We start from the raw sequence: 13,574 nt of genomic DNA, 5'->3' as shown, positions 1-13,574 counted from the left end.
CTCTTCCGCATACGAAAACGCATTTACCCAACATATACCAATTTGTTTCACTCAGCTGTCAGAAAGGTTCCAGTATTTTTAAACCTAATTATTCATTTAACACACGTATATGTTTAAGTGGGCATTTAAAGCTTCATATATAAAGCGTGCCAAAAATTCGTGCTATATTTCAACACGTTTGGAATGGAAAACAAAGGCGCAGCATATGCTCGATGTCACCGGCTGATATCAAAATCAACCGTCTTGGAAGAATGGCTTCACGCTTATTCTCCATATGGTGTGGCCAGGTTAAATCAAAGGTTGTTTACAGTCAACCCCTTTGTTGCAGGTTATAGAAAGATACGACTCTGCCTTCAAAATGCGTCACGAGCCGCTTGTTGGTAGGCCAAGTTGTTGAATACAGCATTGTATTGATGTCGCTCGATCGGCATGCTCACTGCATCGCGCTATAGCAATATTGTAACTATTATATCCGGTTCATGATCGCTCTGGCCTTACCTGTCCGTGAGGAAGCCAGTCTTTTCGATTTCCCTAATCAATCGCCTCTATGCTACCAAGTGTCGTTTGTATTCTGTGTGGCACTTGCGAAGTGTCATCATAATCTATTACCTTTTCCGAATGTAAAACGAACGAAAAACAGACGCTGTTGCGCACTTTTTTCGTCGCTTCGCCTACCCTTTGGTAGTCTGCTAAACTCCGTTCGTTAACAACTCAGAAGCAAAGGGATAAAACGGATCACAAGCATATATATCTATGCTGTATAGATCCAATATTAACCATGCTATGAACATCACACACCTTTTACGCGATATGATGGTAAACGTTAGCTTGTTTGGTTAGGTGGCCACAAAAGCTTATGACGCTGTAAATTTCAACTTAGAGGTTATTTACAGATACTCTACTAGTTTCTGTAAAGAGCGAATTCAACTTAATGAAAAGTTCTCGTCGCTACGTCATTCCTTTCACATCGAAGTAAGTGCACTCAAACGTTTTAAATGAACCAAAGCTGGCGATAAGGTCCAAAAATAATGCAAAAATATACAAAAACTAATAATCCAAGAATTGAGTTTGCAATAAACTTATTTCTCCAAATCATACATATTGACATTCAGCGCCCCCTGCTTCTCTGTCTTTTATTTATTTAAAAAATATATGCTAATGAACTATTGTCATTGGCAACAGCTCGGAGTATAGTAGAAGCTAAAATAAATGGAACGTGCACGTAGCCACAACGGTTAAAAATATAAAAATAGTAGTGGGTCTTATACATACGCACCTGTGGTGTGGAAGAGGAGACAATGCATGCTGATTACCGAGTGATATTAAATCGACTAGTTTGAAATTCGTAAAATAGCACTATCTTATAGCGATGCTACGGTATTTCGCAGCGTCTTTTACCTTTTTTTTGTTTTATTTCAAGATGAGTCGGCACTTTTTCTGGAATTGAAGGCTATTCACTCTTTTACCATCGGGCCATCCGGACTTGCAACAAGTGAGTTGCAGTAAAACTTCGAAGAGCAGATATTTCGTGCGGTTCACTTCCGCCTTGGAAGTAGAGCGGTAGAGATACCTCACCATATAAATCCTATATCGGGCGAAAGATTCATTATTGGAAGCATCATGAATCACTGGATTGAAACTAAAAGACAAAAGTGAAGTTGTGGAGCAGAAGATGAAGTTCGCTGACTACTTCCTGCGAAGGTTATTAACGAGGAGTTGAGAGCTGTGGCAAAAGCCCACCCGTTTCAAAATGCACGGGTCTTGACACTGACTTTGTAATGCACGCTTGTAACCTGTGAAGTAGATATATTTACATGAATGGACATTGGCCCGATTCGTATGACAAGCAAAGGGAAAGAATATAAGAAAGGAGTCGGCCCATATAAAGAGTGAATTGGTCCCGCCGGCTCGGATCATCTGCAAAGCACAATTTTAATCAAGCGATAGTATATATTTATGCGGAACCATAAAGTATAATGGCGTCTTATAGAATAATGGTAAAATGAAAGCGTCACGAACGAGCGCCGCAATGTTATATCGCTTAACTTTCATGTTTCAAGTAAAAACGTTCGCAATTGGCTATCCTGCATCTCGTTAACGTTTTCGATGTTTGGTGTCCGCTTTATAGAATTGTAAAATGAACGCCATTACACTCACATTCGCCCCGTGTGTCGATCGTTAAAGCGTACCATCGCTCAAACTGGAACTAAGCTTTCGTGATGAGTTGGACAACCAGTCACTTGTATTGTTATACTGTTGAGCATATCCATATAGGTCATAGGTGATGGTGAGCAACGTTCAAAGGTTACATAAATAGGTGCCCAATAAATGTGCATTGAGTGGCGAAGATGACCGGGTGAGAAAGACGTACGCGGATATTGACTGTGAGGACCGATCTCTTATAGCAGACAATACACAGTAAGAGGTGGAAAGAAAAAGCTAATTATGTTTAAACAACGCTCATTAGAAATTGGTCGAAGAGCAGTGCTATGGGGTGAATGAAAGAGTTTATGCAAAAACCGAGAAGTAGTAAAGCGTTCAATTGTCAAATGTAAAAAATCGGTTTTTACGATGTCTGTGCAGTGGCCCCTGATTATATAAGCTTTAAAGGCGGCCGCGGTGTCGTCATCGTCGCGTGGTAACTTGATTGACAGTTATGAATATATAAATTATTATACTCATAGATAAGGGACATGCATCGAGGCTTAATAATAGCCCAATTTCGTACTAGATAGGTGATCTACGAACCGCATAGACCCCCCCTCCTATCACATATTACATTGTCTAGAGTCGTCGTTAGCCAATAGTTTATACTTATCGTTTTCTAGTAGACCAACGTTTTTGTTAGTCTTACAGATCAAGGTTTATAATAGGTCAATTTCGTTAGCCTGGTACTCAAGAAGATGCATTATTTGTTTGATCAGACAAGAGAACAGACTTCGTAGATCACACGATAGCGAGGAATAGAGAGAGAACTTTTCATTTGATTAGCGATAAATATATAAGAAGGGATGAATAGGCCTACATTTTAATCTTTGTTCGAACTCTTTTTGAGCATTCAGTAAATATACGTACACTTCAGTTCTTTGCTGATCCGTTGCCAGGGGGTGATTTCATTTTTCTACGTACTCAATAAAGATGTGTCTATGCATAGTATCTCTACTGAGCCTCTATATACTGTAAACATTCATAGACATGAGCTGCAGTAGGATAGATCAGGCCACATCGTAGTTGGAACGGCAACAGTTATTTTTTATTGCTGTCGTCTTGCTGCAGCTGGAGATTTTATATTAATGTATATAAAAATGCCTTTTGGGGCAGACTTGAGATCTTCCGCTGTTTCAAGTCACGGGTGTACAGGAACACACGTTTCTCACAATCCGTTATACGTATGGCTCGTATGTTGCTCAAGAATTACTTTTCTGCTGGATTGATTACGAGGAAAACGGGTCGCCGGTCAAAACAAAAACCCAGTAATGATACTGGCCGAAGCTTCTCATTTCCCCAACTTTGTCTCAAACGGGCGGCATTTTTTCTGCGTACTCTTTAAGAGCATAATTTGCAAGAACGTCTAAATTCAGTTATCATTTCGATGGCGCCCGACGCCTTTATTCGAGTAACAGTGGGGTAACGTGCACGTACTAAAGTAAATCACGAGTGGTTTCCAAATTGGACAAATACGCGTCCGGTTACTTGGCTATTTGCCATAAGACCCTTGCTACATATGAAGCCTAACTCGAAAGTTTATCGGATATAATTTTCACTCGGAGCATTCCAGTGGCCATGAAGTGATCAGTGGCCAATATGTTCACCTCAATTATCGGTCTTTCCAATTAAATATATTTCGATGTATATAAATGGGTGTATATAAATAATTCGGGTAATTATACGCATATCGAATGATCAACAATACGTATCCTACGTAGCATAGAAGTAATATATATAATAAGAAACCGAGGCAAAACATTGGCAATTTTAGCGTTAATATACTGTTGATGACTAAATTAATATTTTCTATTAAATTGTTTATGGCAATAGCAGAGTACGATAACTTCAAACTTCGATTTCGTCCAGGTCATACCGATAGTTGGCAACCTCGCAAAAATCTGTACAAACGCTACTGTTATTAAAACTGCCAGTATTAGACAACAATCAGTCATAGACTATATAATGTAAATTGCTATCATTTGTGATCCCTAATCGCTCCTTCAATACCAATACCTTAATTATGTTTTGAATATAATTGTCTTTGACTTGTGACCGTCCTGGCGTTGGTTATTCCAGGTGTAACAAATTAGGCCTATTTACCAATTCGGCTCACTCAACAAGAGTGATCGTTTCGCTGAGAAATTTCTACAAAGCAATGCTTCTGGTATCTCTACGTCGAATGCCTACGAAAAACGCTAATGATTCTTTCCTTTTGTAGTCATGCTTAGCATTCCGCGTTGTCCAGGTATTTCGATTGGCTCAGTGCGTTGTCAGGGCATGATACTAAATATCAATCGGAAAACTACTTTTTTTGTGTACTTTCTGCAATTTTTGCAATAAAGCCTAGGGATGTTTTTTGCTATCTGGGTTGCCTCGGTGTATTCGGCAACCCGAGAAAATAGATAGGCGGAATAACGGTTCAAAGATCGGAAAATATAAATTTAGGCTTTCCGCGCTTTCGGAATCCCTTTGATGGGGAAATTTACATAAACAGTAAAAGAGTTGGTTAAAAATACCGTATATGTAGGCGGGCTTACGGCTTTTCCAACAGAGACGCTCGGATCACTTATCATACATGCTGCTGCTGTTGCTGCTCGAAAAGCTACGAAGGTTCTAAGCTAAGGCAGTCTGTAAACCAGTGCTAGTAAATCAAGCACGATTACAATAAAAAAAAAAAAATGTAATTCTTGCACCTATTGTTTGCTCATCATAGATTACAAAATCAATTTTCCTAACGGGAGCAAAAATTGACGAGAAGTTTTTCGGTAAAGAAAATGATGAGTTATATTATCATTGTCAGGGTAACAGCGTTCGAAATCGTAATCATCATGACAATGCGTGCGCCTGTGGCTAGCATAACTTAAGCCTCATAGCACAAAGGAGAGAAGACAGCCAGTACGTTTGCTGATAGATTGAAACGTATCGGTACGCCCTGTGTACATTGTGTAGTCCCTAATCACTGATTCTCTGTCGTCTTCTCACTATACCGATCGCTGCGAAGAGCTTCTCACAGACGATTATAATGCTGGTCAATGTAGGCCTGCAATGCGTGCCTATACTTCAGACATGTAGACCGCACACGAAGCACATAAGTATCGAATATTAATCGATACTGCTATTTACTCTGTTTTTTTTAGCTACGATCTCTCACCACAACCACTGTTTACTCAAGGAAATTTTCCTTCAGAAGACAATGACCGCCTTCACTCACATCGATTTTTTTCCATACAGAAGCGGTCAACAGGCGCATGGCTATAGGCAAATGCTTACTGCCCGCGACAGCCTAAAGAGGACGCCGCTCAATGTGTGTACGTTTTAGCATGAACGTTTTCCGAATACCTTAGGTACACACATCCATGGAATCAAGGCTCAGTAGCAGGGCCCCTTTTAGTCGAGAATAAAGACTGCTTTCAATTTCTCTACCCATCCATCCATCTACCAGCTACCTGGCTGCATGCCCAACTGGCTATCGCCTTTAGTACACGGCGTCTTACCGGTGTGATTCGGTTTTTGTACGCACTTCGTTTCTTTCTTTTCTATGCTGAAATTAGCTCCTTTCCGGTTATCGTTGCCTGTATCAGCAGCAGTATCGCGACTGGCCGCGTCTCCCCCGCGTGTTTGCTTTGGGCAGGGACACAGCGCTTCAGCAAGCACGCGACGTTCTTTCTACACCGTGTCACGCTCTTACCCCCCACTGCCCTGAGCGGAAGCAGAATAACCTCAGGAGCTGCTGCGATACGCAGTTAGATCGCATTGTCACCAATCTCACCGCCAACAGCAACAACACCTATGAAACAATAATTGGAATGCCTAGCAAAGCTGCATGAAAAAACATGACTAAACGGAATAAGAAAAGGTGACACGCAAATATTGAGTCGCAAATTCACAGAATACGTACGTGTGGACTCAATGCAATGTAATTCAATGGATCTGATTGAGCCCTCCTGCTTTTATAGGTGATCCAGGTGGGAACTAGACGGAGAGCTAAAACGTCACGCTGAGTTCCATTCCATCCATTGGGACGACAACATTCGACAAGAAGCATCAGCAGCTGCTCGCAAGCTGCAGTACCTCGACGTAAATACATGTATACATATTTCTGGTTTCTGGATAGCTTCTGATTTTCTAAATGACAACGCGTGGCCTATTATAAGAGAGCCTGTCTTCTAGCGACAGGCACTGATATGCAGTTACAACGACTGTACAAACTGAATCTTCCATAGAAAGATACCCGACGTATCGACGTAACTGGCTTACCTCTAAACCTTAAAGTATCTGGAATTTCAGTAACATGTGTTCCAACAGAATCGAGGCAGCCGAGAGCAACCTAAGTGTTCTAAAACCACACATTTTGTAAAGTTGGAGTAAATGGATAAAATGCATTTTCATTCGTATTTTCTGGCATTTTCCGCTATTTCAGCCACCTGTTAGGGAAGCGCACTTAACAATGTTGCACTCCTTAACTTAAAGAGAAGAACTTAACTTTAAAGAAAACTAAGCTTGAAGAGAACATTTGAATCTTTAAATGCGTTTACACTGTAAATAGCTTGAAGGTAACGACTTATACAATCGAACTGTTACTCAGACGGTCAAACAAGATAATAAAACGCATTTCTCCAATTTTGAAATACACGTATTCTCAATACGTTTCGCTTATGGTGCTTTAGGAATTGGTCAGTTGCTTTATATTTTTACTAGTCAATCTTCTATATACATAGAGTCATTAAATGACGGGTCTAAATGTTGGTCATGAATTCACCTGAAGGGAAAAAAAAAACGTTTGCCGGTGTTGCCAGTGTGTGAGAGATGTTCCTGTTTCAAAATATTTTTTTTCCCTGAACAGTCATTTTTTTTTGTACGATCAAATTGTTCGGTTTGTCTTACGAAATGTCACGAGGTATAAGGAAAGTCATATTTCAGTGTAAAGTAGGATATTGGATATGTAACTGCAGCTGTACTGCGATCATTAGACACCTCCGAAATTTAAAAGAAGCTAAATTTTGACGAATCTAGCTCCCGCACATGTTGGGCGCTCATGTCAGTTTACATTAGACTATTGGGGGGGAACACTTAAAATGGGTATCCTGAGTGCATGATTCATCAAAACGTCTACGGTATTAACGATAGAAAATGTTTTCACACCGCACCGTAGATATGTACAGTAAGCACCGAAGCTTCTGTTCCCAATCGTTACACCCTTTCCTAAAAGTCCTTTTGAATACTTCATCTCTGGCCTATTCGGCATCTAACAGGTAGAAGATGTAATCTAATAACACATTAAAAATCGCACCTTTCAGGAACGATAATGAATGAGACTATCGAAGGATATAACATGTGCAAGTATACTTAGGATTGCCTTCCCTGCGAGCTCTACATGGTTCGTCCTCGACTTTTTGCAACCCATGCGCGTACCTCGTTCACAAAAAAAAAAAAAAAGAACAGTACAGAGGAGGCTAAGAAAAAAACAAAAACAAATTCGCCTGTTGTCACGCTAAATGGATGTCATGAAAATTCACAGTGGCGTGTGAACTGTAGGATTTTCATAGCCATTCACGGCCCGTCATAGCTTCTGGGTCATACTTTACATCGCCGTTTAAAATATAAACAGCCTTCAGAAATTGAGACAGTATGAAGACGTTGGCATGTCGCCGAATGGATGAAATTTTATATTATATCTGAATGTCTTTAGAATAGAAAACAAAGCAAATTTCTGTGCATGGTCATACTGCCGGGTTAGCCCAATCCCGACGCCACCAAATTTGCGCCACAAACGAAAACCGCTGCCAGCTCACTGCCCCGCCAGCAATCGCTTACATATCATCATAGGTAGCTCAATGATCAGTTAAAAACCTGTGGTATAAACGTCAAATAAGCAAATGTTATGGTAACAACCGTGGATACATTATGTGAACTTGAAAGGCTTAAATGCCATCATCTGAACCAGATTTACTTCTTTGTCCTGTCTATCATTTTATACCAAAATCATTCATTCAACATTGAAGACTATTGAACTATTTAGACTTCCTACTCATAATACGTTTTTCATCGTTCACCCTATATTTTGTTTGATTGCGACTTTCGAAGTTGTGCATGTAACTTGACATTTTTACGAAGTTACAGTTCCTGATGGTCGGACATCTGACGCGAAAGTATTTTCTACGCACTGAAATCATTTGCTATATACGCACCTCTGAACGTGGCCCGAGCTTGCCACACACTGCGGTCTTTGAGGCCGTTGAATCTTTTAAGGTGAAGTTTAAGCGCCATCACCCTCACACTGCCTTACTCCAGCGAGATGGTCAAGATGAGTGGAAATGCTAATGGCGAAATGGTAGATTTTATCACTGACTCGGCACTTATTATTGTTGTTGTTTTTACTAATGCTGAATAAGTAATAACACTATTCGTATCAAAAACATTAATTGTAACAGCCGTGGTAACTGAAATCCGCGATTTGAAAGAGGTTCAAAGATAAAGGCTGAGCGGACGTGTCTCCCAATGTTCATATGCCTAAATTTACATTGGGTCTTTTGGCGCTGCGAATGACTGAACAGTTCGTTGTTATCTGAATGAGCTCAGGGATCAGCTCTCTTTTCGATCGCTTCACTTATCGCGTCGCAAGGCCGCCTTTGTCTTGCTAAGTGGAGAAGATCGAGAATATTCAAGTGGGAGCTGTCAGCAAAACGTAAGTCGTTGGACATCTTTCGACTGTTGCATGACTGTATATTTGCTAAGCTTCTTTCGTTAAAAACTACAGGAAGCTAGCTTGTTGGTAAAGCTTAGCTCGATTATATCCTACTTTTGTCACGGCTCCTTATTAGAGCAATAACCGTTTAAATAGCTTAGGATTAAGCTTAGGCAATTAGAAGCGCCTCATGCACCAATAACTGCATCGAGATATACGCCTTTTTGTCATTTTAATCAATATTCGTAAAATCGTGATTTCGTTGAAGCGGAAGACGTTATTATCACGAGCAACGCCGCGATGGGCTCGCAGGTGTTCAGCAGAAATAACGAATCAACACAGCAGCAGATCTAAACAGCAGAAGCAGTAGTAGCAGCAGGCGTAATCGCTGAATTAACACCTAGTTTTTATCCGTGTTGCCATTAAGGTATTGTTGCATCACCTATACATAATACAGTATTTCCAGATCTTCCTTATCTCACCCTCAACCATATCTTCATTATTCGTTGCATTGTACCAGGAGGAGTGCCCACTACTTATAGCTGCAGACATTACACACGTCCAAGTGATTAGGTCAGTTGCACGTTAAGAACTCTATGGACAAGTTACTACATTTGATAGGACGGCTGTAGCAATCCTAGTGAAGGAGCAAGTTCTCAAAATTGCGCGGAAGCATTCAGAATACATCGCACCGTTTGACGCGCAACCCAAATTCAACTTCAAGATGCTACACAAACACTCGGTGCCCCATTAGTAGCATACACCTGTTCTTCGTGCACTCAGAGCGGCCGCAATAGTCAAAAAGCTATTGAGACCCAATAAGCGAAACGTAGGCAGATTAATACGCCCTGGCTATATGTTATAGCCGCACGAACTATTTTTTTTCGGCCATTGGTATCTGTATGAGCTGCTTCGCTATAACGTAACTGAGTTCACGGACAAGGCGAAGCTGCAATTCACAACAAAGGTTTTGAACTTTCACTTATGGAACTATCACCATCTGTAGGTCATTAAGTATCAAGTAAAGATGGTTTAATCTTATCGCGTAATTATGCCGTTCATCTCGCAGAACACCTAACCACTCGCATGCCGTATTTTAATCAACAAAATTCACTGGCATAGTTAAACCGCCACAGAATTTTAAAAATGGACGCAGCTAAACGCCACAGCACACGAACAAAGAGTAACCGCTGAATCTGCGCGCCATTGTTGCGTACAGCAGCACATGCCCACTGCTGTTCAGGAGGCAAACACACTGTCAGCAGAAAAACTGTGGAGTAGCAGAAGGTCGGTATTTCCGCAGCGGCCGTACGGAAAGGTTCGCGTTAGGATATGGAACTTGAGGACTGGGAGAGGACCTAACGAGGACGCCCTCTCCGCGTGGTCTCACCAAATCCTCTCTTCCCCACCATCTGTATGCATATACGGCTCTCACTCTCTCACTTGTATTTCGAGCACTTGTTCACTCCCATTGGCGAGGTTCAGTATGTTTCGTATGCGCACACTCCAGACTGGTCCCGTCTTTCTCTCTGCAACGTAGGGTGCAGGCAGGCGTGCACGGCGGATGCTGCAGTGGGCAGACCACATCGAGGCACACGACGCCGTACGCCAAGAGCAGCAGCAGCAGCAGCGGCCGCTACTGCCCTGCAACAGACCCTCACACAGCCTACGGACCTGTGGCCGGACTTACATACCGTTGGACACAGTGGATGCCCAGACACAAAGACCCTGCACCCTCTTCTGTACACACTAATCCCCGAACAACTCTACTCACACAAACAGGCCCTTGGAACCGCCGCCGCCACGAGCACCACCGCTGTCCTACAGCTGCATTGGCTGTGGCTGCAGCTGTCGCCGCTGCTGTAGCTGTCGCGAACCGAGCTCCGCTACAACTCTGACGTGCAAAACAACGCAATGGTAACACTAAGGGGCGACAATCTTAAGGTCTACGGCGATGCGTTGAAGGATGGGCCGATTGAAAAATAACGAAAGTCTTCACAAGTGCTCCATAGAGTTTGTTTCTACCATTACTCGGGCTTATGTTTACCTTTCGCGTTTGACGGTTTTCCAGCTTACTTTATTTCCACTTTACTATATACATATCATTTCTGGCCTCTTGGCACCTGACGTTCTGTGTAGACTGCTGCACGGCGCCCGGCGCCGCTGTTATCGTTCGCATCATCATCATTACTAACCATTTCCACACATCGCACTCTCCTTTGAAAGATAAGCGAGCGAACGACTGAGTATATCTTTGCCGTTCCATGCAGCGCTCGATGACGGGGGCGCATGCGCCCCTCCTGCAGAACTAGTTTCCTTCCAGCTGGAATCAATAATCGCAGCAAAAACAGAACTCCCCTACTGGCTCACCTCGGAGATTTGAAGGTCAAAAAGACCTTTGGTGCCTCCGAGTGGCAGTCGTGCCGCAGTGTGAGAGATTATCACCGCCATTGCCGGTTCTGAGGAAGGCTCGTAATGGCAGCGGCAACGGTAATAACTTGCGTATAAGCTAGCATGTAACTTGAATTATTAATGATGATGAAAAAGACTGCCACTAAGTGACAATGAAGAAACCGAAAGTGGTTTTGAGTACTACAGTATTTCTGCTGCCGCTACTCGCTTTGGTCTTTGTCAATAACTGCGTAACATGCTGCCATTAGTTGATGTCAAATATGTGGTCTTATCTCGAATGTGCTTGTCATCTTTCGAGCGCCCCAGACGAGCCCTAGCGGGAACCCTGGCAGGAAAAAAAGCTGGACAATCTAACTCACTTGTGTTTTAGTAGTGGCCAGAAAGGAAGGACCTAAACTAGCTACTACGTACGTCGAGGAAATTGTACATGAGATGGGACGGAACAGTGAGAGGTCTCTCGTGAGAGTTTCACAAATGAGTGCGCTCACTCGAGTGACTTTAGCATTCCGCCTATCGCATACAACATGTGTACATATAATAAGCATGTAAAATTCCAGTATTTATGTGCATTTTATCGTTAACCCAAACTGGTTATTTGAAGAAGCGGTAAATGCAATCGCCTATCGCGTCAATGCTCAGGTAATTCTGGATGGCTGCCGTAGCACTCTATACTTACTCATGTGAACTCCTTCTTCTAAACTATCAAACTACCTGGCAAGTTGCTAAATGTTAAATATTAAATGTCATGTCACGAAGTAGTCTAGGCAATTAGGTAAGGTGTTGTAAAAATGTTGTAGAACATTGTTGTATCCCAATGGACAAAAGTAGCAGACCGAAGCGTACCGAGATCTATAGTGAGTAAATCATACCGGTTAAACAGACTTACTTCATCTACGACTAATTACATTATATATGAAAAAATATGTAAAAATGCACATGGGTGCAAGTCCATGTAAAACCTCCGTTTGCGCTAAATAACATGTAAAAAAAATACTTTTTGAAGGTTTCCGTATACAAAACTCGCTCGACTTAATAATTTAACTTCAATATTTTTCCCTTAATAATTTAGATCTTGTAGGAAACATCGGTCCGCCAAGTATTAATACAAAAATTGATAAAAGATAGGATATTTAGTGACGTTCCGTTTGTCAAGCATGTTTGGTGGAGGAAAAGAATATCAGAACAGAATTCTGGCGAATACGTCCGAGCATTAAGCGAACACATTCCTACCATACAAATGCGGTGGAGTATCAAGAACAAGCACTAACAAGTACTCTAGCTATCGGTAACTGGATGTCCTGAAATTAGATCGTTATTACCCATTTAGACCTTTTGGTAATTTTTCTTGGAATATAAGTACACAAGGTTGCTCATGGAAGTGACCGCCCCCGCAGGAAACGATTGTAAAAAAGACTGGATGCCTTTTTGATAGTCATGCCGCAGAATTCGAATTACGATACTTCATATAATGGATCAACCATTTAGGGCCGTAGGGTTCAGGCCGTAAATGACCTATAACTTGCTCAAAACACGTGATTGCGGTTTGACGTAGTTATCGACACCTTGTATCAGTAAGTGTAGCGGAAAAGTTTTGTTCGAAAATTGTGCATCCAAAAAACCACTGTGGATTTGTGCCAGCTGAAGTTCTTCCTACAGATTTGAAAGATCATTAAAGAGGGCTCTCAGGTGCAGCTTTTATGCTAGTTTTTGTAATGACGAATTATCGATCAAAGCTAAGGGGGTAAAGTAGAAAGTAGACTAGCTTAATGAACATCAAAGTACCCGTTCCTAATCCTGATTGTCTGAACTGAAGGCAACAAGGAAATAGCTTTGTGTCAATGGTAAATCCGAATGCCATACCTAAACTAAACGGCAATCATCTCGTCATCACAAATAGTAAATCCTTCATTTAATAAAAATTGAAGCGTGTTTTTTTGATTTTATACAACATTGTATATCACTTTAATTAGCTGCATGTGAAAAAATCCGTCCAGTTCCCTAGTCTATTATGTAGCTATGTGAATACATGTAAGCCCTTTAGCAAAAAGCTGCGATTTGGGGTTCGCTGAATAAGGACGCCTCAGAGCACATTTTAGACTTCGAATTATAATACTTCATATAATGGATCAACCATTTAGGAAATACGCTATCTAAACGCACTGTTTCGAAGAAGCATCAGAGGATAGTCTTTGTCGCCATTAGACTGGCTTCGTTTAGGGGCATATTACATGCTCATCAAATGCTGGTGTCACCAGCACGCCAAGCAAGC

The 13,574-nt window shown here is 41.6% G+C and overlaps 1 protein-coding gene across 10 annotated transcripts in view; it reads right to left on the bottom strand.

Annotated features, from left to right (window-relative positions):
• The window catches only part of mfr (ferlin family C2 domain-containing myoferlin misfire), a 90,105-nt gene extending 79,895 nt beyond the window's left edge, over positions 1-10,210 (bottom strand). For 7 of the 10 annotated variants that reach the window (XM_022790511.2, XM_086978769.1, XM_022790518.2 and 4 more), the window contains exon 1: positions 8,397-10,209. In XM_022790511.2, coding sequence (XP_022646246.1) covers positions 8,397-8,475 — 79 coding nt within the window. In that variant the 5' untranslated portion in view covers positions 8,476-10,209. Of the gene's footprint in view, positions 1-1,398; positions 1,855-8,396 lie in introns of those variants that run through there. The other 3 variants (XM_086978768.1, XM_022790513.2, XM_086978770.1) reach the window with 2 other exon arrangements.
• Positions 10,211-13,574: the final 3,364 nt, after the last annotated feature.

This window comes from Varroa destructor, unplaced genomic scaffold, assembly GCF_002443255.2.
Source record: "Varroa destructor unplaced genomic scaffold, Vdes_3.0 BEIS01000002.1, whole genome shotgun sequence".
In the NCBI taxonomy this organism is placed as follows: Eukaryota; Metazoa; Arthropoda; class Arachnida; order Mesostigmata; family Varroidae; genus Varroa; species Varroa destructor.
Note: the sequence above shows the minus strand (reverse complement) of the source record. Positions and strands in the feature narration are given on the sequence as shown.